Source organism: Phragmites australis, chromosome 9 (assembly GCF_958298935.1).
Source record: "Phragmites australis chromosome 9, lpPhrAust1.1, whole genome shotgun sequence".
Lineage (NCBI taxonomy): Eukaryota > Viridiplantae > Streptophyta > Magnoliopsida > Poales > Poaceae > Phragmites > Phragmites australis.
In genome coordinates, this window is record NC_084929.1 from 29,447,565 (window position 1) to 29,473,516 (window position 25,952).

At 46.3% G+C, this 25,952-nt stretch overlaps 4 protein-coding genes and 1 pseudogene across 4 annotated transcripts; 3 read left to right on the forward strand and 2 right to left on the reverse strand.

The window, feature by feature from the left end:
• Nucleotides 1-837: 837 nt before the first annotated feature.
• LOC133929055 (calcium-dependent protein kinase 16-like) lies at nucleotides 838-6,553 on the reverse strand. Its single transcript, XM_062375643.1, has 7 exons — nucleotides 5,719-6,553; nucleotides 4,727-4,870; nucleotides 4,493-4,645; nucleotides 3,544-3,659; nucleotides 3,267-3,434; nucleotides 1,833-2,063; nucleotides 838-1,749 (listed from the first exon to the last, which is right to left on the reverse strand). The coding sequence occupies exons 1-7, from the start codon at nucleotides 6,401-6,403 to the stop codon at nucleotides 1,600-1,602; spliced, it is 1,647 nt and encodes a 548-aa protein (XP_062231627.1). The 5' UTR covers nucleotides 6,404-6,553; the 3' UTR covers nucleotides 838-1,599.
• Nucleotides 6,554-14,581: 8,028 nt separating this feature from the next.
• LOC133928124 (selT-like protein) lies at nucleotides 14,582-15,383 on the forward strand. Its single transcript, XM_062374390.1, has 2 exons — nucleotides 14,582-14,890; nucleotides 15,267-15,383. Exons 1-2 carry the CDS (start codon nucleotides 14,585-14,587, stop codon nucleotides 15,381-15,383), a joined length of 423 nt encoding a protein of 140 aa, XP_062230374.1. The 5' UTR covers nucleotides 14,582-14,584.
• Nucleotides 15,384-16,618: 1,235 nt separating this feature from the next.
• LOC133929831 (uncharacterized) lies at nucleotides 16,619-19,479 on the forward strand. Its single transcript, XM_062376590.1, has 3 exons — nucleotides 16,619-18,082; nucleotides 18,334-18,444; nucleotides 19,381-19,479. Exons 1-2 carry the CDS (start codon nucleotides 16,756-16,758, stop codon nucleotides 18,417-18,419), a joined length of 1,413 nt encoding a protein of 470 aa, XP_062232574.1. The 5' UTR covers nucleotides 16,619-16,755; the 3' UTR covers nucleotides 18,420-18,444; nucleotides 19,381-19,479.
• A 539-nt stretch (nucleotides 19,480-20,018) lies between these two features.
• On the forward strand, nucleotides 20,019-22,995 carry LOC133928125 (uncharacterized; annotated as a pseudogene).
• A 1,254-nt stretch (nucleotides 22,996-24,249) lies between these two features.
• On the reverse strand, nucleotides 24,250-25,742 carry LOC133929936 (GDSL esterase/lipase At2g40250-like). Its single transcript, XM_062376693.1, has 3 exons — nucleotides 24,993-25,742; nucleotides 24,617-24,878; nucleotides 24,250-24,505 (listed from the first exon to the last, which is right to left on the reverse strand). The coding sequence occupies exons 1-3, from the start codon at nucleotides 25,611-25,613 to the stop codon at nucleotides 24,312-24,314; spliced, it is 1,077 nt and encodes a 358-aa protein (XP_062232677.1). The 5' UTR covers nucleotides 25,614-25,742; the 3' UTR covers nucleotides 24,250-24,311.
• Nucleotides 25,743-25,952: the final 210 nt, after the last annotated feature.

A 25,952-nucleotide genomic window follows, 5' to 3' on the forward strand; every position in this document is an offset into this window, starting at 1 on the left:
GCGGCGAAAACTCGACCTTGCACTAGAGGTGACTGGTTGGACTTCATTCCGGCTCCAGTGGTCGGCGTGCGCCTGCTTCGGGGTGCGGTGATGACCGTCGGAGGCCAGATGTCAAGAAGATGGCAAAGAGGGCCTTGGTGTGCCTTCTTGTATATTCTTTCTGTTTCAGGGTCCTTGCTGCAAAGGGGCTGTACTGTGCTGTGTTTTTAATATAATCCAGCCCTTTTCGCTCAAAAAAAAGAAGAAGCTCGATTCCTTTATTTGACTGTGTTTGAGTGATTTGAACACTCTACTCATTGCAGGAATCAATGTTCCAGAAATGTGTAAACGACAACATTGATTCTATTACCCGTGTTTCGAAGCAGCGTGTCGACAGTCGAGATATGCAAAAATTGAAAAGTGGCGCATGAAAACAAAATCTACTGGAGCACTAAGAATAAACTCATTTCTACCATAAAAAGTTGGGAAGGAATCACGTGATTTGCGATTGAAATTTTCTATGGCAATTGCATGGCTTGGTCGCTCAGGAGCTGAGCTCCAGCCTCCAATACTTATACTGTAGGCTTTCTTATGCTCGCCCGAAAGGTTACTTTGAGGAGGCAACAGAAGGAACAGAGATACATCGAACCTAACACCTGTTACATTTCCAGCCGGTTCTTGATCTTCTCTGCTATCTTCGTTAATTTTGGAATTAAGCGAGATAGGGTCGGCCAAAACCGTCTTCTCTTGTGATCTTTTTTTTTTTTGCTTGAAAAAAATTAATGGCAAATGAAGGTCATTTTCAGGTACTGCTATATGGTTAGCCACAACCCACAAAGGAATTGGAAACAGTAAAACAGGTGCACAGATTTTCTGAATTTTCTTTCAGCACTGCTGCATGTCCTGAAAAAGAACGGAGGGAGCCCAAACCCACAAGACCACAACACAGCCGTTGGGTGGCGAGCAAGAATGAGATCAGACGAGCTCCTCTGAACTCTACTGTGTCAAACTACTGGGAAGCCGGGCTCCTGATCCAGTTCGTTTCTGCAGATTTCCTGATCCAATTCTGGTACCATCAGTATCAGACTACTGGAATACAACAGAATCCCATCAGAAAACCTAGTGCAAAAAGAACACCATCCATACTGTAGTAGTGTACACATGTTGCAGACTTGTATTGAAATTTGCAAGGTGCTTTCTGTTCTTTTCTTTTGACAGCATGCTGTTTCAGTATAGCTGATCTTCAATGCTTGCAGAGGATCTTTTAGTTCTTTACCGATGCAAATGGATCTATGGTACCAGTAGGCTAAACCAGCTGCATTTGAGGTAAACAGCAAAACATTGTACAACACTAACTGTCAGGTACAAGGGGATGGGCAAGCATGCCAGCGCACGGCAGATGGGTGCACCATTCAGTGGTGGTTCTCCTCAGCATTACCAGGGAAGTTACTACTTACACGAGTAAACCAATCAGGGGGGGGGGGGGGGGGGCTCTGCGCCTCTGCCTATCTAAATTAACAAAATAATCATTAGCAAGTGGAAGAGGGCTTCTGTTTAGTGGGTCTGCGGGCCAGACTTGAATGAGCGGATGAGCAACAACACCAGCAGCAAGCTGCAACCTCACTCGTTACCCAGTTTTACAGACCCATCCTTTATAAGCTTTATGCTAAGGCTATTGAAGCGCCCTCTTGAATAATGCCGCGACGCCTTTCTCCAGTCTGTGCCAGTCTTCATCATTGCTACAAATTCTTCGTAGCTAATTTTGCCATCCTGCAGAAATAATCAAAGCATTTGCTTATTTAATAAAGGGATAGGATCTAAGTACAGTGGCTATCTCAGGTGTGAATCATCACCTTGTCGGTGTCAACTTCTTGCAATATGTCATTGACAATGTCCATGCTATTAGCTGACCCATCCTCCAACAGGGCTTCCTGAAGCTCCTCAGGCTCAATGTAACCATTACCATCCTTGTCGAAAAACAAGAAGGCCCGACGAAGGTGCTCATCATTTGCCATCCTTTGTAAATGAAGTGAGACGGCCAAAAATTCACCATAATCTAGTGCTCCCCTACCATTTGTATCCACCTTTTTTTTTCCAACCGGAAAAGAGCAGATATGCAATCAACATCTGGTTCTCATTAATACTAAACAAAGCTATTTGGACCACCTACTTCTCAAGCTAACAAGCACATTACATAAAATGACTTAGGCCCTGTTTAGCACAACTTATTTTTGGCTTTTAAAAAGCTATAAGCTGAAACAAAGAGGTTGGCTTATTGCTGGCTTTTAAAAAGCTAAAAAGTTAGCTTCTTGTGAAATGAACGAAAAGCTGATAAGCTTGCGGAGAGTGGCTTTTCTGAAAAACTAGTGTGCTGAAAACTTAAAAATTTCTCGTAAAAGCTAACAGCTTTCAGCATAAGCCATAGGCTGCGTTTGGATAGGTTTTGGCTTCAGAGCTTCTGGCTATCTGAGAAAGCTGTTGTGGCTGTTGAATTTTGATTGTTGGCTTTTACAATAAACTTTTAGCTTCTCATCATACCCAAAAGCCAGCCAGAACCTGCTTATCAGTTTTTAGTTCATTTCAGCTACAACCGCTTTTCCAAACAGCCAAAAGCCAGTAAAAGCCGAGACCAGAAGCCAGCCATTTAGATAGCTTCTGGCTTTTTTTTTTTCTTCAGGAAAAGCTAAAAATAAGCCTATCCAAAGGGGGCCATAAGCCGCTTTCAGCAAAAGCTCATAAGTTTCAGCTCTGCCAAACAGGGGCTTAATATTTTTAGAAAATGGATAAACATACAGCTTTAACAGGGGCTTAATATGGATCCAAACAAGAAATGGAAAATGAAGGTTTAAGTAAATAACTAAAGACTTAAGCAATCTCAGTATCTCACTGATAAGTATCTATTCAACCTATAAATAATAAAATAAATTACTTCAGTGGAATGCTAGCTGTGAGGCCCTAGTTCTAATTTGTTTCAAGCAACATACAACATGACTATAACAGGCAGGTCCTTCATGGAAATGGGAGTAAATGTTATATTATTTTTTTATCCAATATTGATATAATGTCAACCTCCATACTTCCTAGGAGTACCGGTAAAAACACAAATGACTTCCACCTGATAGAAAACGACAGACAACTTTCTTAATTTGCTGGTTTTATGAAACACCAAAAGTCCAACGTGTTGGACATCAAAGGTAGCAGAAACCATGTGATTTCAGTATCTACTGTGACTAAACATGTTGAATCACTTAATCTGATTGAACAAGATGCACTTCCAAGTTACTTACAGCTTCAATAAGCATTTGCACTTCAGATTCTGCAAGATGAGAACCGAATTTTGCGATCCCAGTCTTTAACTCTTCATAAGAGACTATACCATCATTATCAGTATCCATCACTTTGAACATCTCCTTTATGTCCTCAACCTCTTCGGCTGACAAGTGATCAGCAATGACCTAGTCAAGTACTAGTTTTTGTCAGTGAGGCATATATTTCCATGGTAGGCTTAAGAAGAACAGTATCCAAGCACATTGAATCAGTTTCATGAGATAATAAGATTCGAACCCTTAGAGCTCTTCTTTTGAATCTGTTCATCCTTGAAAATTGTTTCAGCCTTGACTTTACAATGTCTCCAAGAGGAACATTCGGAGCTTTCTTAGCATTTTGAAGCCAGGGATGCTCTGTGATAACATAAGTATAAAAAAAGGGGCATGAGTACTATATCAACAGAAGTTGAAAACCATCTGACTATCTTCCTGAACAAATAACTTGGCAAAATGAGATGCCTGGTAACAGATGACAGATGCAATTTGAACATAATCTAACATGTTGACAATGTGACAACTTTAATAACTCAGTTTGATGAGAACCCAAAATTGTAAGAAAGAATGGCATGTAGCTTAAATATTTGAATCATAACACAACAAAAGAATAAACAAACTTGGTGGTACCAAATTCACTAAACTATTTGGCATGCTTCGACTCAATAAAGTGCAGAAAACAGTATTAGCTCAATTGCTAAAATCATATCAATGCCCTCCATGTCTTAGATGTTTTTTTTAGGTAAAGGCTCCATGTCTTAGATAAATAAGAAGTTTCTTTTACTTGCATATCTTTCGAGGATTAATACATCTACAGGTAATTGCCATCTGGCACTTGTAATGATGTACAGAATATGTCTAATTTCATACGTCAAACACATATATTGAATTTACAGATACACTTGTGTCTGCTTCCTAATTTTATTTCAACCTTTATCACCATCATCCATCCAATTTTCATTTCTTTATTACTATTGACTTTACAATCATGGCATTACACAACTGCACCTTGCGGAATTATACAAGCAGATAGTTAACATGCTCGCAAGCTATAACGATGGCATAAACTATAGCTGGACTAACTGCTAGAATTAGGATTCAGACAAGATCTGGCAGGAATTTTACTAGAAGTGCTAAAATGTGCCATATGATGTACCACTGTGCCGAGTTTAAACGCGCTATGTACAACTTACCAAGAACTTGCTTTGCCGTTAGCCTGAGTTTGGGATCAGGCTGAAGCATCCGTTGAACTAGATCTTTAGCATTATCAGAAACATTGGGCCAGGGTTCTCTCTTAAAATCTATATTTCCCCGAAGGATGGCTTGTGCAACTCCTTGTTCGGTCTCTGCGATTTTTGCCTGTTAAGATCATTTGCACAAGAGCAACACTAAATGACAAAAGGTTCTCATAAATGAAAGGCCTTTACCAGCCCAAAATGGTGGAACACCACATAGCAAAATATACAAGATAACACCAGCACTCCATATGTCTATTTCAGGTCCATAATTCCTCTTCAGAACTTCAGGAGCCATGTAGTAGGGACTTCCCACAATTTCCGAAAAATTTTCACCTGAAAAGCCAAACAGTGCCGTCAGAATGTGTACTTTAAAAATTGAAATAAATATCAAACATATATTTCACAAGGGGGAAAATGAAGAATAAAAACATAGATAACCAAAACATCTCAATAACTAATTCCACCTGGCCCAAATAAAGCAGTGCAAATTTTTTGTACCAAAATGAGGTGACTACATGTGAATGATAATGTACAGTTGTAGACCAAATGCCAAGATAATTGCATTACAGCCAAAGTAAGAAATTGCTTTTTGAGATGATAAGAAGTGACCGGTGAATACTTCTAAGTCTAACGAGGGTTGCTTGAAACATAAATTCAATTTTGTCTATCAAAATAATTGTTGTACTGAATCCTATTTCCCAAAATAACTGACCTCAGTTGCATCTGGATAAGCATAGAAGGCCATGTACAGGTGAGACCAAGCTATGTTTGGTAACAGCTATGTGATGTATGCTCCCACTAATTGTTTCAAAATTAAATAGCAGTCACCCAACAGGTCAACCTAGCTCCTAGATTCGAATCTCCGAGCTCACAACAAGAATCCCTTCAGAAGCAACAGCAAGAAGCTACATTGAACTGTGTGCTGTCATGTCCAATACCACAATTTGTTCCAAAAAGTAAATCTAAAAGTCCTAACATTACAACAAAAGGGAACCACCAAATTCTCCTCAGATTACGCAAGAATTAGAAAAGCATTTGGCTACAGCAACGACTGCTACCGAGAATCCCATCCAGAACGGCGACCAAACCAACGGATCCTGCCAGAATCCAGGGGAAAAATACCAAAATTGCAGCAAGCAGTTCGCTCAAATCAGGGACAGATCTCGGTGCAGGGAGCTTACCGGGCTTGAAGAAGATGGAGAGGCCAAAGTCGATGGCCTTTAGAGGGGAGTTCTCCTTCTTGTTGGCGAAGAGGAAGTTCTCGGGCTTGAGGTCCCGGTGGATCACGCCGTGGCGGTGGCAGAGCTGCACGACCTCGACGATGGTGCGCACTACCGCGGCCGCCGCGCGCTCCGTATAGTGTCCCCTGGCGACGATGCGGTCGAACAGCTCCCCTCCCTCGCAGAGCTCCATGACGAGGTGCACGGAGCCGTCGTCCTCGCACGCCTCCCGCAGCGACACGATGCTGGGGCTCTTGGGCAGGTGCCGCATGATGGCCACCTCCCGCCGCACGTCCTCCACGTCCACGGGAGTCCGCAGCTTCCGCTTCGAGATCGACTTGCAGGCCAGCAGCTCGCGCGTGCCCCGGTCCATGCACAGGTACGTCACCCCGAACTCGCCGCGCCCCAGCTCCCGGTCCAGCGCGTACTTCTCGTCGATCCCGCCGCCCACGTCGCACCCCTCCTCCCCTAGCACCGACAGCCGCTTCTTCTCCCCACCGCCGCCGGCCCCCGCGCTCCCGCCACTACCGTTCCGAGCCTGGTGGGGCTTCTTCTTCCCACCGCCGCTGCCGGCGGAGGCCGGGAAGTGCGACGATTTGACGTCCTCCCGCGCCACGGCCGCCGGCGAGCGGCAGCAGTTTCCCATGGCCGCGCAAGATCGGGAGTGGGGGCACTAGGGTTTGCGTGGCATTGGGCACTGTGCGAGTGGGGGACGAGGAGGAGGGGGCCTAGAGAGAGAAGCTGGGAGAGAGGCGAGGCGAGACGAGACGAGACGACACGAGGCCAGGCTACCAGAGCGAGACCTGTGTCGGGTGCTCGGGTATAACGGTAAGGACGCGGTGGGTTTCGGGGGACGCGTAGCGCGGCAGTCCGGGGGAGGACACCCCCACGTCGCGCTGTTCTCACAGCCCGACGAGTCGCTGACATATGGGTCCAGACGTGGGGTCCGAGTTTTTGCGGGGAGTTCGGGAGTGGTGGGGCCCACGGTCGCCGGGGACTTTGACCGGAACGGAGACAGACCAGAGCGTCGACTCGACAGGCCGCGTTTGAGTGGACAGAGGAATCAGATAATCTTCAGAGAGAAAAGCAAGTGCATCGGTGATTAGCGATTTGTTTAATCTGAGAGATTCCAAGATGAATACCTGTGAGTGTCAGGAATGGATTTTCTGGGGCTTGGAATTTTGTTGAGGCGGTGTTGCTTCCACGCTTAAAAAACTGGAAATCTAATTGTGTTTTCTCAAGCGGTTTTCTGAAATGTTTGCCATGTAAATAAGGCTAAAAGGCTGAAAATGTCTTCTCGCCCTAAAATCATTTGATTCTATAGGTATATGACTCTATTTTTCTGTCCATATATGACCAAGTTAGGTGATTCTAAATGCACACTTTCGATCTTGATTTTTCACACTAATCAGGTAGCAGGTTTTGCCTAAGTCATCATAAACCAGGATTTGCATAGTCGGTTTCGCCTAACCACCATGAAGGCATTTATTCCCTTTTGAAATGTCAAGCGAATGCAAGCTGTGAGAACGCACACGGCGACAAAGTCATAGGTTGTGACTGTACTCACCGAGTTCAATTCTTAGGTGCTACACATCTCTGATTTAGTCTCTAATATAGTCCAAACAAGGAAATTGATTCTTAAAAAAGGAATGCAAGCTGTGATCATTTCTCTTCCTTTTCTTTTTTTTTTCTATATATGTCAAATCAAAAAGGTTGGTAAGAATCATTGAAAAATGTTGTAGGAGTAAGACTGAAGAATTCCTTTCCATATTCCTGCCTGATATTTCCTTTCCTCCTTGAAAACTACGCGTTTCGATTGTGCAAAATCTGCACAATCTTGCTGTCATTCCCACGTCCTGTTAAAAGTTTGAAGCCGTACGTACACCGGTCTACACCTCCCAAAATGCCGTGACGGGTTGGTAGGATTAACTACGAGTTGGAACGCGAAAACGGCAAAACACAATCATGCCCTCCTACGTAGATGACAAGCCCAGCCAAACTTCACACACTGTACTGTGGTCACCGCTGGTTTTGGCTGCACGTAAAACATCCATCGATCAGAAAAACGGACGGTTTGCTGGATCAGTGCCCAAGAACTGGAATACGGTCCTTCCAATGCTTTTCTAACCAGCAGGCGAGTGAGACCGAGGACCGGAGTTATTTGACGAGGCCTAAAGATCTATATAAAATTTGAAGTTTATAAAATAAAATAAAGTGATTTAAATATTTATTTTAAATTCGAAATAAAAATAAAATATCTTAACTAAAATCCTTAAATTGTTCATAACTTCAACCTAAATTTTTGAATTTAGATATCAGACAAACAGACTCCAATAATGAATTTGCGGCGGGTTCCCCTGCCTTGCTAAATGGCAGAAGTCATCGTGATGGTACCAAACATGGTTTAAAAATGGAGGTGCCTGCCCGCGCCGCTTTACGCTACCTTTTCACGTTGGATGCCATCGTGCAACCCGAATTTCTTGTGCCCCAGCTTTTTACCAAAAAGGGTCCCCCTCTTAATCATTGATCACGCCACGGGCTAAGGCCGCTCGCCGTCGGCGTCGTCGACCTGATGAACGGTGATGATTCACGGTCTCACTCGATGCGTGCTTCGAGGGCATCGATGACGAGTCGGCACGTCCACGTGGCCAAGTGCCACGTCAGATTCCTCTGCATGCGAGAGGACGGAAACAGACACTACGTAGTTACGTACGGACAGGCACGCAGCACGTCCAGATGAAAAAAATGTGCACGAACCTGATCGATCTCAGCGACGGGTCATCCCGCGTCTGCTCGTATGCCTGACACCTTGAGTGGAAGCTGGTGCGGCTGCTACTGTTGGTGCGGCGCCAAGACGTGCCGGACCATACGAGTCGAGACGGAATCGAGCGGGGGCGCACGGTGTGGCGCACGGTGCATCGCTGCAGGTACATGCATGCGTGCATGCGCTAGCTTGTTTCAGTTTGACTTTTACTCCACCTGATTTTACCGTGGCAAGTGGGGTAGAGGCAGTGGCCGAGCGAAGTCACGATCTCCTCCTTCCTGCTCCTCCACTCCAACTCTCTTCTTCTCCTTCATCTCTTACAAAATATGGAGAAAGAGAAGACTATACAGAAGTAGCAGCCGGTAAAGAGGTTGAAAAGAGGTGAAGTTTGTTACCAACAAGTTCGAGAATTAGGATCAGAGCGTAGGTTGCAGGGTGACCTCCGTACAATGTGTAAGCGTCGTACGCACGGTTGGTGCGTGCCTGCGGGTCGGGGTTCAAGCTCCGGCTCTCGCATACGACCGAGTAAGGTGCTAGCTTGTTGCCTTGTTGATTTTCTCTTTCCATGTATTGCTTAGTCCAGCTTAGAAGGATCTTACCTTTGCCAAGCTGCAAAAATGCTACCTACGTAACTCTGTTGAAGACTCCGTGCGACGCGTGTGTATTGCAGTTTTGACACAATGGTTCGTTTGCCAGCTGCCACGCTGTCGCACTCGCAAGACTTTGGAGTTTACCATCACTATAGAATATAATCGCAAGGAGATCTCCGTTGTTGAGGGTGTCGTGATTCTGCACATTGTTGGGCCACAGCCACACATTTGGAGCTTTAGAGTTGAAGAACTTTTTTGAACCATCTATAATTGTTTCTCATCAAGGGCTAAAATCTTTTCATGGAAAGTTTTTTTCCTTCAGTGTTTCAACGATTTCTCTTCACGGTTCTCTCGCAAAAAGATTTTCAAGGTTATTCTTTCAAGACAGAATTCTGTCTCCTTTCTCTTCACGTATCCCTTCGTAGGGAAGCTGTTGGAGATAAGAGAAAATAAAAGGAATAAAAATGTGGAGAGAAATCGGGAAGACAACAAAATGAAAAGAATATAGTTGGAGATGATCTTAGTAGACTTGGCCAGTCCAAAGGTGAAGCCTATTCCGGCTAATCATTCCTAAGGTAACCAGATAGGCTTGAGAGGGCGGTTAGGGTGGCGAGCGTGGCTGTAGCTCTTTTAGATGATGGTAAGGATACCACAATAGCACGTCTACCCCTTACCGCTCTCTCAGAGAGCTAGTGGGGCCTAGTCGCACGCCCACAGCCCTACCCAGAGGGCAGGTAGGGATCTCCCATGCGCCCGCCACCCTTACCACCCTCTGAGATAACGGTTAGCCCCCTTAGCGCCCTCTCAGGGGACGTTTAGGGGCCGCCCTGCCCCCCCCCCCTCCACCACTATATAATGGCTGAAATTCAGCAAAACTCATCATTATAATATGGAAAAAAAGAAAGGAAGAGGAGATGAGAGGAGAGGAGGGAGAGAAGAGAAGAGGAGAGGAGAGGAGCATCGCGACGAAGCTCTACTGTTTTTAATTTGTTGATTTTGGATCTTTCTTTTCGGTAATTTTCTTAGACTTATATTTTTATCAGTAATTAAAGTATCACTGTACCTAGGGTTTAGCAGCATAACAATACTTATATTATATGCGACCTAGGGTTTAGAAATATAGGATATGCTGTATTTTGTAGTATATTGTAAAGATTAATTTTAATATGGTAGGATAGCCATCAGATGCATAGTAGTATTTAGAGTTTGGTAGTTTCAAATATCTAGATTTTACAGAATAATGATGTAAATAATAATTATAGCTAATTAGAAACTTTATTAAATAGACACATGGTTAATTAGTTTAATTTGGTCCGTTTGCTTAGGAACAATATTAAATAAACCTATTGTTCTGTGATCATCGGTGTCGGTAATTTTGTTAGAGTTTCAATAATCAGAAATATAGTTTTCCGGTATTAACATTGAATATATTTTTGGATGTTTCCAGGAATGTCAGATAAATTATTTTTTCAGATATATTATGGTGATGGTCAAATTAGGTATGATCCTCGCAGTATAGATCTCTCTGAATTTCAGCATGTCATTAAGGGACTTAGTAGAGCCAATGAGAGGACCATAGTGGGCGTGTGCAAATGACTGATGCATCATTTTCAACTAGATCCTTAGCAATGAGCTTAAGCTGAGAACTGTGCTAAGTCGTGCTACTCAGGGGTACTTTGGTGAGTTCATCCCGATTAATGCGACATCTACTTGGAGGCAGTATGTAAATATATCATGTGAACGTGGTCTTCCTCTTATGCTGCTAACTGAGGTGTACTAGAAGGATACAACAGAGATAAACTCTACAGAAGCAGTAGCAGGAACAAGTCACGCAGTGGTGGATGAAGCAGACCCAACAAATGTTTGGGACAAGTAAGATGTTGGGGATGTGCAAGAGATGCAACCGAGGGGTGTAGCCGATGAGAGGGAGCACATCCCTATCATAATTGAAGAGATGGAGATGGAGGATCAAGAGTTGGAGGAAGCCATTGCCGATGAGAATTCATCCGACGAGAAGGGAAATGCTTCTGTTCCTGCAGAGTTGAGAAATTAGGAATTTTCAAAGCTAGTGGTCAGTGAGGCTCATCGGACACCGTGGGAATATCATGAGAAAGAGGTGTCTCAGGGTGCTATGTACCCTATTAAAGAGGTTGTTATTGATGCAGTTAAATTCTGATCGTTGTCTCTTCGGAGGCAGTTCAAGGTTGTGAAGTCGAGTAAAAGGGAGTACGATGTCAAGTGTTTGGTGCCTGATTGTCCTTGGCGGGTGCACGCATTCAGGGGAAGTGGTTTGACTACTGGGAGTGCTCAATAGTTAGGGACCATAATTATCACATTGAGGAAATAGAGTTCTTCCATCGGAACTTGTTATCTGCTTTTGTTGCTAATGTTATGTACGAGGAGTTGTGAACAACTTGAAATATGACCCACGATTAATAATCCGTGCTATCGAGGAATGGTTCTGGTACACAATAAACCACGCCAAGGTATGGAGGGCGAAACATAGGGCTATTGAGATGAGGTTTGGGACATACGAAGATTTATATGACAACCTACCGCGTCAATTAGCCACAAATGTGCAAGAAACCCTGGAAGTTACTATGACATCAAGCATTATCCCTCAACTGATGTGAAGTATAGCGGGAAACGAATATTTGCAGCATGCTTTCTTTGCATTTGCGGCAACCATCAAAGCTTTTAAGCATTGTCGACCAATTATTTGCTTGGACGGGACGTTACTCACTGGAAAGTATAAATGACAGATATTGTCTGCAATTGGGGTAGACGGGAACTACCAAGTCCTGCCATTGGGGTTTGCCTTCGTGGAGAGTGAGAACGGGGACAGCTGGTATTGATTCCTTGAGCGGGTGAAGCATGCTATTATTCTGTACCCACCAGATATTTGTTTGATTCATGATAAACATCCATGGCTGTTACAGACTTTACTGGATATGCAATATGGCAGTGTTCGACGGTGTGTTACAGAAAAGTAGCCCGACTTGAAGAGTAGGTGGTGCATGAGGTACATGGGTGCAAACTTTATAGACAATTCAAAATAAGACCGCACGGGCTCTGAAGCTTACCTCTTGTCGATCTATTGCAGACATCGCCGATGCTCCCGCCAGGTCGAGTGGGGTCCACACAGAGTCGTCTAGGAGGTCTGATGTGCAACGCCGTCCACCGGGATCGACATCTACACCGCCACTTGGATCACGCCCTCCATGCTTGGACACAACAAATACGCATTTTTCATACGCACGACGGTTAGCGATATTTTTTTTTTGTTACTGATGCATTAATTTCAAACAAATATTAGGTGCACCTACATACATCTCGACACTGCCACCTAGACCATGCCCAGTGCCGACACCCTCACCGCTTGCAGGCCTCTTGGGTAATGGGTGACAATACATTGCCGTATTCAATATATTCAATAGTATATCTAATATATTCCGCATGTTACTACGGTGATGAAGCCGGACCGTCTTCATCAGCACCTCGACCGCTCGCACATCCACTGTTCGGAGCTCCACCGTTCGCACCCTACTACGGCACTCATGCCTGGCCATCTACTGCTGCACCTGCATACCATACAGGTACAACATTGCATTTTATACTAATACTTTCATTTGCATATTTACCGTATCTAATAAATTTATCTATTCGTAGGCCCCTCGAGTGAGTACACATGGACGATGGTGGAACCTTCGCAGTCATCATACTCGAGTCAGGAGGATGAACCTAGGCCAGACCCCCTTGTTCGACCTCGTGAGTGACTTGTTCGGGGCCACACCGGACTACGACGTCGTCGCGCAGTCCTAGCTGCTTAGTGCTCCACTTCGGACACATCACATCCAGGAGCAGGCCTCGACACCTTTGATCCCTACTAAGCCTACCAAGCAGGTTGGTCCACTGGACGCTCTAACCTACTTTAGGGGCCACGTGAGGGCTCCGGGACCATGATTGTGGGAACGGTCGACGACAGCGTGAGAGACAGCAGTAGTATTTTATTTTTGCTTTTGTAACTTATATGTATGTTTCATGATGCATCTTCGATTCGAGAACTAGTCTTACATATTCGAACGTGTCTACTTTCTATGATATACTTACCATGTCATATCTGCATTTCTTAATCCAATGTGACCGCACGCTAGTTGCATTTCTTCAACAGGTTGTCTCATTCCTCGTCCTCGGTTTTGTATGAACCGTTCACAACAGAGGTAGAAAAACATTTCTTACAAAGCTACTTATACACTAAGTGACCACATGACACCTCTATCGGGAGTCTGGCTTTAGACATGAAGTGACAACACGACTCAGCTTTAATCATGAAATGACAACACCTCTGTCCTGACTTAAGCTGTAGACACGAAGTAACCACATGACTCAGCTTTAACCATGAAATGACAACACCTCAGTCCTGACGTAAGCTGTAGACACGAAGTAACCACATAACTCAGCTTTAACTATGAAATGACAACACCTATGTCCTGACGTAGGCTGTAGATATGAAGTAACCACACATGAGAGCTTTAACCATAAATTTAAAGACAACACATCTATCTTGACACAGTGAATCTCTGCCCAGCATAAATGCCACAACTTTTTCATTATTTAACAGGGAATCCAATGCTCTAGGCCCCCGCCAAGCCCATGCACTCAGTCCATGCACCAGCCCCAAGCACCATAAATAACCCCACTTTCATCCATGGATAGACCACTACTTCCTTAGCTGTCTTAACTGCAATGTTTTTCCCAGCTCCACCAAGCCTACCCAAAAAAATATTGGACGATTTTCATCCCCAGGGGGTCGAATCACTGATGTGCTTCTGTGATGACCTTTGTAGGCTTCGCGAGTCTCAAGACATCTCCTTCACTTATAGCCTACGCTTCTTCACGTGTGTCAACTACCAATACGATAAGTCTCAATATGAACCGTATGAGTACCCACCGGTATAGCGATATAGATCAGTTATGTGGCACTTTTCACATCTTGTTCCCCATTTCACACACTATTTTACTAATCTTACATCTTTTTTATTTGTTCAGTCTCCTCCACTTATATGTGACTTCATTAAATAGCTCGATATGGAGTAAAATAAAAACCAGAAGCAGTGGGTCGACATAATCATGCGGTGGAGGAGGGAAGCGTACGCACGCTGAGAGTACGAGCAATAGTAGAAGGAACTAGGGTTGAAACGGTAGGAAGAGTAGCGTATGAGAAAGACAGCGCAGGACCATAGCAGAAACTATATATTTGGTTGAATTTGTTTCCTTCACTTGAGTTTCCTCGGATTGTCCTAGAAAAAAGAACAACGAAAGGGATGGGGGGCAAGTAACCATTCCTCCCTTCTTTCTAATCACCTTATAACATCTTTCGTACTTCCAAATGGATATTCAATTCAATAAAACCTATGCTTTATATCTACTTGTTATACTGAAAATTTTGGTTGCATATTGTAGGGGAACTGCAATGACCATGAAGCGCATGCTGGAAACCTCATTTCCTGGAATTCATGTTATCTTGCAAAATTATCCTCCGCCATTCCCCATGCGCGTACTAGGCAAAGTTGTGCCAATTCTTCAAGTTGGAGCCATTGCGACAATAATGGCTGGTGATCAGATTTTCCCCAGGCTTGGAATGGTTCCACCACCATGGTACTACTCGCTGCGTGCCAATAAATTTGGAACTATGACGCCAATCTGGCTATTTGGCAACTTTGCTCAGCCCTTTCTACAAAGCTCTGGTGCCTTTGAAGTTTACTGCAATGGAGATCTGGTATGCCTTCTGTTTTCCTTTCTGTTGACATGTGGATTGCTTTGCTGCAGCCTGCATCATATATTAGGGGTGCCCTCTGTTTTGAAATGAGTTGGTTCCATTTGTAGGATTACTTTTACTTCCATCAAAGTCAATTCTATTCTGGATTTTTGGATTACAATGGTTCCATTATTTCTTGTTGCGCATGTACAGAGATAGGAGAGTGCAGAGCACTGAAGTTATGGCATATGCCTGTTTTTATTTTCTTGCATGGCTTTCTTTTTGCCTTCTAAAGAAAACTCCTGCGTGGAAGAAGCTTGATTTGCCAGCATGACTTGAGTATAGTGATAGTAAACCTCTTTGTTGCTTCTTTACTAAAATTACTCCCACTTTTCAGGTATTCTCAAAACTTGCTGAGCAAAGGTTCCCTAGTGAGTTCGAGCTGCGGGATTTCATTGCCAACAGAATGCCGGAGTCTCCATTTGGGGGGGCTATGGGTAAAGCCTTGATTTAGATGATGATCCCAGAAATCGGAACTCAGAATACCACAATTTCGTCTATTGTTATTAAGGTATTACTCAGATGGTAACTCTTTGATGTTGATCTATTGAAGCTTCACAGCTTGTCTGTAAACACAACTTTCCGGATGTATGGCCTGTATAAAGGATCAGCCTGGCACGAGACGGTGACTAAACTGTTATGAACATTACTGGAACAGTAGGACGATCGCAGATAACTTCTAGGTGATTTGTAATATGTTGAAAGTACTACCTTGACAGCTTCGGCAGTGTGATGTTTGCATGCACCGTACTCATTTGTCATCGCACGGAAAAGTGTGCTGGCTGTTTCCATTGCACCATGGAGAGGACCGGAGCCGCATCACAGGGATTGGGAGTCCTTCGAACAAGGCTAATTCACGCGCGCGCCAAAGGCGTAGCAACTTTTTAGACAACCTCTCTCACCTTTCTGTTTTTTAAAATTTTTCCTTTTCATGTTTTCTATTTTTGGAAAAATTTACTAAATAAGTTATCCGGACAAATTTTTTGGATAAGTTTTTTTAAAAAAAATTAACGAGAAATTTTTTTTCGAGTAAAAGTTATCAAGAAAAGAGGAAAAATGTTTTTCCAAAAATCAGAAATGGGCCCGCCGGGGGAGGCGCGAAACAGAATTTGTGGAGTCCATCGGGTCTGCTACTCCGCATTACCGAAAAACAGAAGGCCAGTGTACCTCTGGAGGCCTTCAAATGATCCTGTTGGGCCTTGAGGAGAGTGGATGATAGGCACTTGTGGCTCCCCAGGCCCAAGCAGCCCAGGACCTTCTACATTTTGGCGGGAAACCAGTGACAGTGGATCGGTATAGCAGCCAATGTCATGCTGTCAACGTGACGTTCAAACTTCAGACGTTGAAAATAAAAAAATCACATCTTCGTCGTCTTGTGCAGGAAAAGGGTGGCAAACCTCCCAGCCATTTCTGCCTCAGCCGTACGGCCATTCCCAATACGGAAGCTGCGAAAGACCAGCCGCTCTCAAGACGGCCTAGACCAACCTCACTAGACCATAGTGACTGCACCTGGGCCCAGACTCTAGAGGAAGATCGCCCTGCATCACCCGGTGGAACAGAGGTGAAATCAGAGACAAACAATGATTTGTGAGGATCAGTAGTGTAGCAATAGAACTGTTCGTAAAGTACAGCAGTAATTATATTGTTTAAGAATACTATAGTATTAAATCTTATTCATTCATCTGAGATTGAACGGCTCACGTAGATTTAAAGTCGCTTCACTTTGTGTGAAATCAGACCATCTCAATTCGGTGGAACAACACCACGCTACCGACGCCTCTCGAGTTGCGATAGCGCCGCGCGGTCGCACCGCGCACCGCGTCTACATGCACCGAGCTTGCAACTGCAAAAGGACTAATCTCGGCAGGAGGCACCCACCGTTCCCCACCGCACCAGCGAATCCAATTTCACAGCAGCCAAGCACACAGCTCCGCGCCGCCTCATCGGCGATGACGCTCAAGCGCCTCCTTGGCCTCTCCGCCGCCGCCTCCGGCCGCCTCCGCCGCGGCATCTCCACGGCCGCCTCGCGCCCTCCGTGGGCTATGGTCTACCCGCTCACGAAGCTAAAGACGCCGGCGCCGCGCGTGTCCCTCCAGCTCGCCGAGGCCCCGTGCATCTCCCACCTCAACGTCCCCGCCCACCTTGTCTACCCGGGAACCGGCCCCGACCCCCGCAACGACGACATAAGCCTAGTCTTCGGCGGCTTCGTCAAAGCCTCTAGCGGCGATGGCCTCCTCCTCCTCAACTTCTTGGATCTCCGCGGCACAGCACCCATCGTCTCCACGCACCGCGGCACTCAGGGACGCAAGTTGACTTTCATCAGCCTGGACCCCGACGTCACGCGCTTCGTCTGCAATCCCCTCACTGGCCAGCTGTTCCGCCTCCCGGACATCGATGGCAAGAAGAAGACCCTGTCCTGCGCGGGCATGGGCATCCTCACCCAATCCGAACGCCCGCACCGTCCGCCTGACAGGTTCGCTGTCGCCGAGCTCCACGAGGACCACGACGGGGAGGAGCCGAGCTTCGTCATGCGGCGGTTTCTCTCGCAAACAGGGAAGTGGGACAAGCTGGTGGGCTTGCCGTCCCCACTCCCTCTCGCCCGCCGGATGAACATAGACCACGAGGTGCTCGCCTTCTCCGGTCGGCTGTGGTACGTCGACATCAGCTGGGGCGCAGTCTCCGCTGACCCATTCAGCGACCGACCGGAACTCCGCTTTGTCGAGCTGCCGAGGGGCAGCGTGACAGAGCCCCCGAAGGGGCCGGGGCAGCCGGAGCTGGATGGGTACCGCCGCATGGGGGTCAGCGAGGGGAGGCTGCGCTACGCCGAGGTGTCCCAGAAGGAGCCTTTTGTGCTCAGCTCGTTTGCACTTGACGGCGATGGCAGCTGCTGGACGCTGGAGCACCGGGTGGCGCTTAGCCGACTCTTGCCGCGTGGAGACCTTCTGAGTGGAGAGGACACGCCGCGGATTGGCGTTGTTGACCCAATGAACGCAAGCGTCATGCATATCACACTCGGCAACCAGGCTTTCTCCGTAGACATGGACAAGGGGAAGGTCCTTGCGTGTTCGCTGACAGGCCCATCATTGCAGTGTGATTCCCTTAAATCATGTGTGCTCCCACCGTGGCTTGCGTCAAGCCGAATCCCTTCTGCAGGTGATCATTTTTCACTTGTTTTCCTTACGAGAAGCTTGGTATTAATAAAGTAAGCTGGTATCTTTTTATTGACTATATTTGATATGAGAAGAATGCTATGCCCTTGTTCTTTTTTGAAATGTGGCTATGCTCTTGTTCAATGTCTCAGTTTTGTTTGATAGTTTAGCTATTATATATGCAATGAAGGGAAACGTGTACTTCTATTGTTTTTTCTGTGGCATTAGTTCAAGTCCTTCTATATATTATTGAAGGAACTCTTTCGAGCAACAAGGCCAAAGTCAAAAGCAAGACTTTATCAGACATTTTGGTTCGTGTAGACATGGACAAGAAGAACTGAGATGAAGCAGCAAATGCGACACTTGGTACTCCCTTAAGATAACTCTTTGTGTTCAATATATTATCTGTTTCATTCTTTTCCATGTTGAGGGTACCGCGTTTGTTACTAGTTACTTTTCACACCCTATATATGTTGGTGTCATCACTCTGAATTGTATACTACGAATCATGAGAGACCAGTTTATAAGATGGCTATTTCGGTTAAGCATGACACTTGAGCAACTATTGCTTTTTTTGCAGTCTTGTAGCAGTACTTTATAATTCACTGTGCACTTTAGGGTAGAATGCACTGAATATTAGCACTATCGTGTTTTCTACTATTGGCTTGCATCAGCTGTGCAGATTATAGCTTTTGTTTGAACGGCCTTGGGTAACTTATTAAAAACTCCAACTTGGGCCAATAAATTAAATATACCAAGTAACAAGGGATCCTATTGTTATTTTTTTTGCCGCAATCAAGAAATTCATAGAAAGTAAGCAGGTCGTGTAATTGTTTTTTAAAAATAAAATACAAAGAGGAATATGGGACTATGCTAGTTTTTCTGTTTGCCTGCGTTTATACTGACCCATCAGACGTGATTAAGTGCAAACTAGAAGTTCTGCCTATAAAACATAATGTGTGAGAGCTTAAAGTATGGACAGCCGTGTCACCATGATGAGCCACCGTCATTCCTTTGTCCTATAATATTATCACATACCGGCTACCGGTCAAGCCTGGGATGAAGCTTGCTATTTCAGAACATGGATCGTGGTGTGTTCTTTTGCTGAATCAAGACGTGGATAAAACATAAGCATGCTATCTTTCAATTTTCATAAGTAAAAGGACTAGATGGACTATCATAATTCCCCGTTCTTGCGGTTATGCTCAACGCCATATATTGTTACTTTTCCGTACCATTCATTCTCTTGATATGATTATTCAAACGCGTCCTAATGTTTCCTATTTGATCCATGTTTTGTAGAAATCAACTGACAGAGGTGTTTTAAGGAACTAGGAAGCTGATGAATGTTAATGTTAGCTTGCAGAACTCTCATTTTGGGGAAACTCTGGAGAAGTCTGGAAGAAGTTTTTGTTTTGTTGGGTTTTTTTCTTTTTTGAGGGGACGAGGGTTTTGCTTGCAAGCATATTGAGAACACTGCAGTAGAATGACTCAGTTCAGTCAGCATGTAGCCGACCATCACAGGACTATGCATGCCGTGTTCATTGCAAAGACAATACGCTCATCTTTTCCCATGAAAAGGGTTGATGCGTAGTTCTATAAATTACCAGAAATCTTATTTAGGCTTCTCCTCTGCTTACTCGTTCTCTGGATTGTAACTCTTTGATGTTGATCCATTGCACCTGCGCAGCTTGTCTGTGATCACAACTTTCCGGATGTATTGCTCGTATGTCGTATAAAGGATCACCTGGCACGAGACCGTGACCCAACTGTTATGAACATGTGACATTGTGACACTGGGGGCATCGTCGCCTGATAACTTCTGGTACATGTATATGGTGACCCTGACAGGCTTCGGCAGTATGATTTTTTGCATGTGTAGCGTTTGACACGCTTGTCATCGCACGGGAAAACGTGTGCTCGGTGTTTTGCATTGCACCATGGGTAGGACCGGAGCTGCATCATCGAGAGCCCTTTTGGCGAAAAACAGGAGGTAAGTGCACCTATGACGTGGAGCCCTGGAGGCGAGTAGATGATTAGGCCCTTTCAGCCCACCAGGCCCAACAAACCCACTACCAGAGCATTTTGGCGGGAAACCGATGACGTGGATCGGCAGAACAGCCAATGGCAAGCTGCCAACGTGGCGTCCAAAAATCAAGACCACGTCTTCGTCGTCTTGTGCAGCAAAAAGGGTTGCAAACTTTCCCTTCCCAGTCATTTGTACTTCAGTCATACGGCCGTCCCTAGACTAACCTCACTGGACCATTCAAACTGTATCTGGTCCAGAAGTACATCACCTAGTGCCTCTCTAGTTCGGCCTGTTTGGCAGGTTAAGCTTATTTTTTTAAAAAATGAATATTACTACATCTAGAAATTCGCAGATTACAAAATTATTTAAATAGATCATCTTATTTCTATTTTAAATTAAAAATAATAAATTAAACTACTGTATTATTACATATAACTATAATCTGATGTAGAACTAAAAGTTAAAATTATACCAAACACATCTTGCAATTGCAAATCCCCTTCTCGTGATTGTAGAACAGGTCCCCGCTGCGTTCGCCTCGCTGCCAACCCTAAACCGAGTTTATGTGCACCGGGGTTCACGATTGGAAAGCCCCACGCTATAAAATACCGGGCGCTCGGTGGAACGAGCCCACGGCCGGACGACAGCCCTCCCCTACTGTTGCCAGAGCTCTAGCTCCGCCGCTGACCAACCCACCACCTCCTCGGATTCCCAGCTCCACCAGGACACCACCGAGGCTGCAAGGCACCAATTACTCGCTCCAGGTTTCCCAACCGCACAAAACCCGTCCTGACGTCCAAGTCACCTTAACATCGTCGATCCCGTCCACAAAACCCTAGTCTCTCTCCCACTCCACCACCGGCCTCCTCCGCCCAAAATGCAGCTCCCGCTCCGCCGCTCCCTCTCCGCCGCCGAGTCCGCGTCCACTCTCCTCCGCCGCGGCCTCTCCACGGCTGCCTCGCGCCCTCCGTGGGCGATGATTAACAAAACGTGGCTGGTCACATCGCCGGCGCCGCGCGCGTCGTTCGAGCTCGCCGAGCCCCCATGCTTCTCCGACCTCCTCGTCCCCGCCCATCACATCAATCCCCTTCCCCGCCCCGACCCCGAAAGCATGGGACTCCTCTACGGCCTGGTCCAAGCAACGAGCGGCGACGGCCTCCTCCTCGTCCAGTTCGTGGATGGCCCCGCCACGGCTCCCGTCGCCGCCAAGCTCCGCGCTGCTCGGGAAGGCGAAATGGTCCGCCTCGACATCGACCCCAACATCACGCGCTTCGTCTGCAACCCTCTCAGCGGCGAGCTTTTCCGCCTCCCTGACATCGATGATACGAAGAAGGTTCATACCTGGCACCCCCAAGGCCTCCTCACCCAATCCGTGCGCGGGCACGGGCCGCCTGACAGGTACGCCGTCGCTGAGCTCAGCGTGGATGGCGAAGGGAAGGAGCGGACCTTCGTCATGCGGCGGTTCTTCTCGCAGACAGGGGAGTGGGATAAGCTTGTGGGCTTGCCGTCCCCGCTCCCGGGGCCGCGGCGGATAAACTTAGACCACGATGTGCTGGCCTTCGCCGGACGGCTATGGTGGTTGGTGGGTCGATCTGACCTGGGGCGCCGTCTCCGCCGACCCGTTCAGCGACCGACCAGAGCTCCGCTTTGTCAAGCTACCCTCGGCCAGCGTGTGGCCAGTGCCTGGACCTGGCACAAACCAAATCGCGGCGCAGGGTATGTACCGGCGCATGGGGGTCAGCGAGGGGACGCTTCGCTACGTCGAGGTGTCCCAGAAGGAGCCTTTCGTGCTCAGCTCGTTTGCCCTTGACGACGACGGCAGCGGCTGGACGCTGGAGCACCAGGTGGCGCTTAGCCGAATCTGGGCCGATGCAGGAACACAGGAGGGCACGCCACGGATTGGCGTTATTGATCCACTGAACGCAAGCTGCATGTGTGTCATCATCGGCAACCATTCTCTCGCCATAGACATGGACATGGGGAAGGTGCTCGATTGTTCGATGATAAGCAATGGTGGAGGCCTAGCAGCAATTTTCTCCGCTTTCCTTAAACAGTGTGTGCTTCCACCGTGGCTTGGATCAAGCCGGATCCCTTCTGCAGGTGATCATTTTTCACATGTTCAACGTCTCTGTTTTATTAGCAGTTCAACTATTAATTTCGTATACATATTTCCATTGCCGTCCTATGGTATAATTGTTCAAACCCTTCTATGTATGATTGAAGGAACCCTTCTATGTAGGTTTGAGGATTTGTTGGAAGTCATAATGTTCCAACCTAAAATCTGGTTAAAATACTGCTGTTTGTGAATTTCAAATTTACACTACTTGATGATCTGCATTCTGTTTCCATCTTTCTATAATTTTGTGTTCATAGACTGCCATTATTACAGATGATATGTCCATTTAAGCATTTCTCTACACTTCTTTATCTGTCTGACTAATCAACTATTATACGGCGAGTATTAGTTAGGGTGTAACCCTGGACCAAATATCAGCATAGGAACAATTTTATTCCTCTAATTAACGCCAGGTAATTCCTTGTAACATGCCCTATGTGATCAATTTTGTTGCTAGCTTAAATCTTATATTTGAATGCAGAGAATTCCATACTGTTATAGTATGTTTTGTGTTAGTACTGTACCAATTATTAATCTTTTACTATTGTACGCATGATTGAATGGACCTCTTTCAGGCAAGAAGGAAGGTGCCAAAAACAAGACTTTGGCAGACGTTCTGGTACGTTCGGGCAGAGATTAGATGAGATGAAATGTACCAGGTTATCATGTAACCTATCTTGGGTACTCTCCCTCCACTAATGCTTCTTGTTTGATCCACTGTTAGTTGTACATCCAGTTTGTCGCCTCTTCCAGTGTCCAGTCTACAGCATGACTTACATGCACCTCTTAGACTATCTATGCAATATATTTTATTTTACATAATTGATTATGCAATACATGACTTGGAAAAATAATATAGTTGAGGGTTACTCTGCCATTAGCTATTTTCAACTGATTCTCTTTCTACTGTCCAATATTAGCTTGTTGAGGAACCCATGGGGCCTATTGGTAGAGTACAATAAGGTTATTGTGAGTTTGTGGTTGAGGTCGTGTGTTCTCTTGTTTCTAATACGAGTTTTTCGTTGGTTGGGTCTTTATTGGTTGGTTGTGTCTGTATGTTTAAGAAACTGAAAGATGCCTAGCTTTGTCATCATGTTGAGCCACTATCAATCCTTTGTCCTAAAACATTATCATCTTGCGATCAAACCTGAGACGAAGCTTCCTATTTCGTAATAAGGATCGTGACTGCAACCAAAACATGAACATATTATCTTTCAATTTTCATTAGTAAAGGCTAGATTGACTACAATAGTGTTCCAGTTTAATTGGGTTTATGCTGAACCCAGAAAATTGTTGTTGTTCCCTCATATTACTCATTCTTTTCATATGATTATTCAGACGCATCCCTAATATTCCACATTTTATTTTCAGGTCATGAGAAGTCAACTGACAGCGGTGTTTTAATCAATTAGGAAGCTAATTATGGTACTTTGGGGTTTTAGGGGGGCATTGCTGATTACAAAACTGTCTTATTTTGGGAAAAGCCAGAAGACGTTTCAGATTTTAGGGGGGCTTTACTTTTTTTGTTTTGGAAGATGTGACTATCATCACACGTAACACTAACGTGCTCTGCAGTACGAGATTTATGTGATCGGATTGTTTCAATGCATCAATCTTGGCTGGCTGATGGTAACCGAATAACAAGTATCGTCTGCGTGCTTGGCTGCATTGCAAAGCTATTGAATCTAGTAACCAAGGTACTGAATCCTATGTTGTTTCAAGTCAAAAATGTCTCGGAACTACTTCGAATAAATCACAATGGATTAACTTCTATACACAATTTTTTTTTAAAGAAATTGGCAGGAGATTTGCCAATTTTATATTGGTAAACTAGGAGAAAATACAAAATCTTTTAGAGACAAAAACATCAAAATGAACATAACTAGGGCCGCGAAAGAAAAGTCGCTAGCCTCTTTTCTTCCGCACTGCACAAATAACTATGACCTGCACACTACTTATCCTGCATATCCTGACTGCCTAACACAACTGATGTATCAATGACTCGTATAAGGACTGAACTAGCTTCATACTGTGCGAGTTCTTACAAAACCCAACAAATAACTAACTTCGTCAACGGTATCCAACTAATTACTTGATGAACTTGGGGATATGCGACTGGACGATCCGGTCGGCGAGCGCCTTATACGTGGCCTGCGTCGGGTGAACGGAGTCGAAGAACATGAACTGCGCCGGCGACTCGCACTGCGGCAGCAGGCTGGTGCACAGCGCCCCCATCTCCACCAACCCGGTCCCGCAGCAGCCGAGGGTCGTCTCGGTGAAACCTGCAAACGCACACATCATGAAGAATCACCAGATGGCTAGCGCTTCCGATGCAACGCAACGGGACTGATCAGCTTGTGTTCTACGGCTTGATCTCTTTATTAATTACTCACCGTATTTCTGGGGCTGCGTGGCCATGTCCTTGAGCGGGCCGTAGACGTCGACGTACGCGAGCGTCACACCGGGGGAGGCGGCCTCCAGCTTGGTCAGCATCTGTTGGAGCGCGGAATTGTATCCCTCCGCGGCCGAGTTCAGGTCGGCGACGCATCCCTCGAACCCCCGCGTTATTGACTGGAGGCTCTTCTGCACCGGGAGGCAACCCACCGGCGGCAGGCCGGCCACCATGAAGTTCCGGGCTCCCAGCTTGTACAGGCTCTGCATCGTTAGCGCAAACAACGTAACGCCATGCATGCATTAGCGATCAAAGTTACTTAGTCTGACCATTGACTGGTAGCGTTTACTAGAGTGACTCATGGAACTCTTCTGTACCTGTATGTAAGACTGGAGCCTGCCGATGAGGTAGTCATTGTACTGATCGATGGTGGGGAAGCTCCCGGCCCGGATCGGCAGGACGGAGTACAAGCTGACGTCGTTGGTGCCAGCGGAGAGCACGTACAGGGACTTGTTGGCGATCTCGGCGGACTTGGGCGCGCCGATCCGACCGAGGAGCTCCTGGAAGTCGCTGATCTGCGAGCCGAACGTCGACACCAGCGCGGTCTGCGCGGTCAGGTCGTCGATGCCGGACCCCCCCGACGCGAAGCTGACCCCCGTGGTGGCCTCGGCGACGGTGAGGCGGCTGTTGTGGTACGCAGGGAGGAGGTCCTTGATGCCGAGCGACTCGACGATGTAGTCGGTGATGAGCTTGCCGTCCGAGAACCGCCCCGTGGCCTCGCCCCCAGGGAAGTCGCGGCCGTAGGGCGCGTGGTCGGCGCGCACCAGCGTGTTGAGGCGGTTGTTGTTGCCCGGGTCCAGCGTGGAGTCGCCGAAGGCGAACACGGCAGGGATGTCGTGCTTGGCTGTCCCCGTCAGTGCCCGGGCAGCGGCGGCCGAAGGGGAGGAGACGAGGAGGGCGGCGAGGAAGAACGCGACGGTGGTTAAGGTTAGCGCCATTGGATGTGCTTGGCTCTGCTTGTATGGTCGCGCGTTCCCGTGGTGTGGTTCATGGGGCAGGCAACGGTGGCCTTATATTGCGCGCGGCAGGGTCAAGAGATCTGGCACGGATCCAGGGTTTAAACGACGGTGTCGTTCTCCCTTGGGACTTCGTGATGGTCGGAGACTCGGAGTCCATCCTATATGGAGCAGCGAAAACGCACGAGGTGATTCAGCTCAAGTGACCAGCATCCGCACGTTTGCAATTTCCACTCTTTTGATCGAACCCGGCGGTCTAAACTGAAGTTTGACGGAAACCAGAGAGACCACGAAGGAAGCTCAATGCTATCTCTGTCTCTA

Coding starts and splice junctions, on each gene's coding strand:
- LOC133929831 (XM_062376590.1), top strand. CDS start 16,756: ATGCACCGAGCTTGCAACTGCAAAAGGACTAATCTCGGCAGGAGGCAC. Junction 18,083..18,333: donor AAGCCGAATCCCTTCTGCAG/GTGATCATTTTT, acceptor ATATTATTGAAG/GAACTCTTTCGAGCAACAAG.
- LOC133929936 (XM_062376693.1), bottom strand. CDS start 25,613: ATGGCGCTAACCTTAACCACCGTCGCGTTCTTCCTCGCCGCCCTCCTC. Junction 24,879..24,992: donor GGCTCCAGTCTTACATACAG/GTACAGAAGAGT, acceptor CTAACGATGCAG/AGCCTGTACAAGCTGGGAGC. Junction 24,506..24,616: donor CACGCAGCCCCAGAAATACG/GTGAGTAATTAA, acceptor GTGCGTTTGCAG/GTTTCACCGAGACGACCCTC.
- LOC133929055 (XM_062375643.1), bottom strand. CDS start 6,403: ATGGGAAACTGCTGCCGCTCGCCGGCGGCCGTGGCGCGGGAGGACGTC. Junction 3,435..3,543: donor TCAAAAGAAGAGCTCTAAGG/GTTCGAATCTTA, acceptor GTACTTGACTAG/GTCATTGCTGATCACTTGTC. Junction 2,064..3,266: donor TGCAAATGCTTATTGAAGCT/GTAAGTAACTTG, acceptor GGAAAAAAAAAG/GTGGATACAAATGGTAGGGG.
- LOC133928124 (XM_062374390.1), top strand. CDS start 14,585: ATGACCATGAAGCGCATGCTGGAAACCTCATTTCCTGGAATTCATGTT. Junction 14,891..15,266: donor TTTACTGCAATGGAGATCTG/GTATGCCTTCTG, acceptor CCCACTTTTCAG/GTATTCTCAAAACTTGCTGA.